The following is a 4,074-nucleotide window of genomic DNA, read 5'->3' as shown; positions in this document are numbered from 1 at the left end:
CTCCCTCCCTCCTTCCCTAACAAATCCTTCATGCTACAGCCAACTTTATTTCTTATGCATAGAACTGGTCATACCATTCCTCTGCCCAAAATCCTTGAATAGCTCCCTATCTCCAACTGAATAAATATCCATCTCCTCATCCTGGCATTCAAGTCCCTTACAACCTATATAGTTACCCTTAATAAAGAAACCCCCACATACTCTATGCTCCAGATAAACTGTATTTTTCACCATCTCCTAAGGATTCTTCCACCTCTGTTTCTTACAAGTCCTGCACTTTCCCATATTCCTTTATCAACTTCATTTTTTATTCCTGGAATTCCTCTCTTCCCTAGCCACCCTCAAAAGTCCAATTCAAATGTGAACTCCATCCCCACCATTTTGAAACTTTCCCTTATCTCTCCAGTCAGCCCAGATCCCCTCAGATCTCACAAAGTATTTTGTTTATACCTTTTTAACACAATAATGACATATTATTTTGCTTTATACTTATTCATTTGATATATCCCCACCAGACTAAACGTCTCACCAGGGCAGAGCCATTGTCTTGCTTTTTTAATCTAAAAATCTTTCTCTCTTCCAGTACCCAATAGTGGTCTTCACACAGCCAGTGTTTAGTGTTTGTTGCCTGAATTATCCATCTTTGTCGACTCCTTAAGCAAATTTTAACTCTAACTAAATTTAGAACTAAATTCTAACTAAAATTAACCATCTTCGTTGACTCCCTAAGCAGAAACAGTTGCTATTTACATTTGGCCAAATAACAATGTATTTAGCAACCGTTTCTGTTTTGGCCAGAAACCCTGAAGGCCTTACTCTCCCAGACTGATTTTTTTTTAAACTAGGTTAAAAAAGCCACTCTTATATTTCATTTCCTACCAAGCCTTAATCACTGAATGGTTATTGCTTTTGGCGAACTGAGACCTGGGAAAGACCTTAGTTTAAAAAGGCTAAGGTCTCCCATTGCATCCTGGGCCATGTCCACTTGTCCTGATTAGTATCTTGCCACTGGGCCCAGATGGCTCAGGAGGAGAAAGTGAGGCTGGTGACTTTTCACAAGTGCTCTCTCGATTAAATCCAATTCACTTGAAAGTCATGACATCACTTCCCTGTGTCCTGGTCCTCTTTGAGAACAAAGGACAAACAACCACAACAAGAAATTATGATAAGAATTCTTTGGTTTCAGTGTGGGATCAAGAGCCAGAGGCAAAAAAGAACCCATATTCCCAAAAGGACAGTATTTTAACCAAAAGTTAAAGCCCCATAGAAGAATAAGACAGACAAGGAGACCTATGTTCCAGTCTTGGGGATCCCATCTAACGCTCTTTACATCGAACACTCTAGCTGCTCTTACTAAGTCAAGCTGAGCTTCAATTTCCTCACCTGTAAAAAGAGGCTAATACCTTTATCACCTCCTTCGCCATCTCCCTTAAATTAGTATACAACTGAGCTCTATAATTTCACAAGCAGCTAGGAGCCACGGTGGACAGTGCGCTCAGCCCAGAATCAGTAAGACGAGTTCAAACTGGACCTTAGACACTTACTGCTGTGCGACTCTGGGCAAGTTATTTAACTTCTCTCAGCCTGAGTTTCCTTAAGTGTAAAATGTCGATAATAATAGCACCTTCTTCCCAGGGCTGTTATAAGGATCAAACGGGATAGTATTTGTAAAGTGTTTTGCACAGTGACTGGCACATAGTAGGAGCTTAATAATCGCTTGCTTCCGTCCCCCAGATCATTTTTGTTCACATAGGGTCTTTTCCACGTAAAAAGTCAAGTTAAAATTTTTTAATTTACATTTTTAAAAAATTATTGCAACTTTTTCATCTCTCTAATTTATAAGTGGCGTGGTCAGGTGGCGAAAATCCTGGATCAGAGATTGCAGGACTTCAGTTCATAATTCAAACTCCGTATCTCACTAGCTCTTAACACCTGGGGAGCCGGGCTGCAAGGCATTCTGGGATCCGTAGTTCTAGCTGGGCCGCTGGAACTTGTAGTCCCACAACGACATAGCTCTCCGCCCGCCCCAGCCCAAGTCGCCGGGTGTCTTGTCTGATTAGTACAGCAACGCTGCCCCCTGCCGGTGATGTTCTGGCGTATCGGTGCACGGAATTTCTCCTGTGGCACCGGAAGGGGAAGCTTTTGACTTCCGGAAGAGCGTACGCAGAGCCGCACGTGTTCCGAGCCCCGGCGCGCGGTACTGGTTTACTCAGCTACGGGTCCCCAGGGTCAGCCATGGAGGCTCGCCGCGCGGAAGAGTTGCTGGCCCGGGCCGAGCGGGCCGAGGCGGAGAAGCTGCGGCTCATCACGGTGCACAAGGACCTGGAGCTCGAATTCGACCTGGGCAACCTGCTAGCCACGGACCGGAACCCCCCGACAGGCCTGCGGCAGTGGAGCGGGCCAGGGCTGGAGGCGCAGCTGCGGGCGCTGGCCCGGGACAACGTGCAGCTGCTCATCAACCAGCTGTGGCAGCTGCCCTCGGAGCGCGTGGAGGAGGCGGTGGTGGCCAGACTGCCCGAGCCCAGCCTGCGGCTGCCCCGCGAGAAGCCGCTGCCCAAGCCGCGGCCGCTCACCCGCTGGCAGCAGTTCGCGCAGCTGAAGGGCATCCGGCCGCGGAAGAAGACCAGCCTGGTGTGGGACGAGGCGAGCAAGCAGTGGCGGCGGCGCTGGGGCTACCAGCGGGCCCGCGACGACACCAAGGAGTGGCTCATCGAGGTGCCTGGCGGCGCGGACCCCAACGAGGACCAGTTCGCCAAGCGGCTGCAGGCCAAGAAGGAGCGCGTGGCCAAGAACGAGCTGAACCGGCTGCGCAACATCGCCCGGGCGCACAAGGTGCAGCTGCCCAGCCAGGGAGGCATGCACCCCACCGGCTACCAGAGCCGCGATGAGCTGGGCAAGGCCATGCAGGTGGCCAAGGTCTCCACCGCCTCCGTGGGGCGCTTCCAGGAGCGCCTGCCCAAGGAGAAGCCGCCTCGGGGCCCCGGCAGGAAGCGCCAGTTCCAGCCCAACATCGGTGACTTCGCGGCCGAAAAGAAGAGTCAGCTGGAGCTGATCAGGATCATGAACAGCAAAAAGCCCAGAATGGACGTGACCCGGGCCACCAACAAGCAGATGAGGGAGGAGGACAGGGAAGAGGCCGCCAAGAAGAGGAAGGTGGCCAAGGGCCGTGGGGGCAAGCGGAAAGGGCGACCCCCAGGGCCAGGGGGCAAGGGGAAAGGAGGACCACCAGGCCCAGGAAGGAAGCGAAAAGGGGGGCCACCTCTTCTGGGGGGCAGAAAAGGACAGCGTCAAGGAGGGAAGAGAAGGAAGTGATGCATTTTCCTCTATAGTATGTGTTCAATCGCTGAACAGTCTTGAGAGTGCCTTCTTGCGTTCAGGCCTCTGGTGGGATACAGAAATAAAGACATGATCCCCTGCCCTCATGAAGTTGGGTGTTGTGTTGTTAAGCAACTAGCTCTGTGCCCCAAAATTTAATTGCTTTGGACATTCAAAAAGATGAATGGGGAACAAAGTAATCAAAGAATATTTTGTAGAGGAGTTGGGACTTGAGCTTGGCTTGAAATAGTTTTCTGGACTTTGAAATTTAAACTGTAACTTTTGGAGGAGGGGGATTGTTGAGGAAGGTATGAATATATTTCAGATTCTTAGTAAAGGTGTAATATTATGAGTTCAGAATTAAGTTTAAAAGTAACCAGTTGCGAAGATTAATAAATGTTAAGTTCCTATCTAAACTGTGTCTATTTGGGAGCATATATATATATATATATATATCTATATATAGAGAGATACACACACACACATACATATATATACACACATACACATATATAGGTATGTATATATAATTTTTTTTGTGTCTGATTTTTGCTTTTGGGTGGGGCAATCGGGGTTAAGTGACTTGCCCAAGGTCACACAGCTAGTAAATGTCAGGTGTCTGAGGGCGGATTTGAACTCAGGTACTTCTGGCTCCAAGGCCAGAGCTCTATCCACTGCCACCTAGCTGCCCCGGGGCTTATATTTTTAAAGATATGCCACCCAAAAACAGGCAGAAGTCACTTGACTGCCAGGTGAATG

At 48.8% G+C, this 4,074-nt stretch overlaps 1 protein-coding gene across 1 annotated transcript; it reads left to right on the top strand.

The window, feature by feature from the left end:
* The first annotated feature begins 2,137 nt into the window (after positions 1-2,137).
* Positions 2,138-3,731, top strand: RRS1 (regulator of ribosome synthesis 1). The gene has a single exon (XM_021002160.2). It carries the CDS (start codon positions 2,236-2,238, stop codon positions 3,310-3,312), a length of 1,077 nt encoding a protein of 358 aa, XP_020857819.1. The 5' UTR covers positions 2,138-2,235; the 3' UTR covers positions 3,313-3,731.
* The last annotated feature ends 343 nt before the right edge of the window (positions 3,732-4,074 follow it).

This window comes from Phascolarctos cinereus, unplaced genomic scaffold (genome assembly GCF_003287225.1).
Source record: "Phascolarctos cinereus isolate Bilbo 61053 unplaced genomic scaffold, phaCin_HiC Scaffold_4;HRSCAF=312, whole genome shotgun sequence".
NCBI lineage: Eukaryota > Metazoa > Chordata > Mammalia > Diprotodontia > Phascolarctidae > Phascolarctos > Phascolarctos cinereus.
The sequence above is the reverse complement of the archived record's forward strand: the minus strand, read 5'-3'. Positions and strand labels throughout refer to the sequence as shown.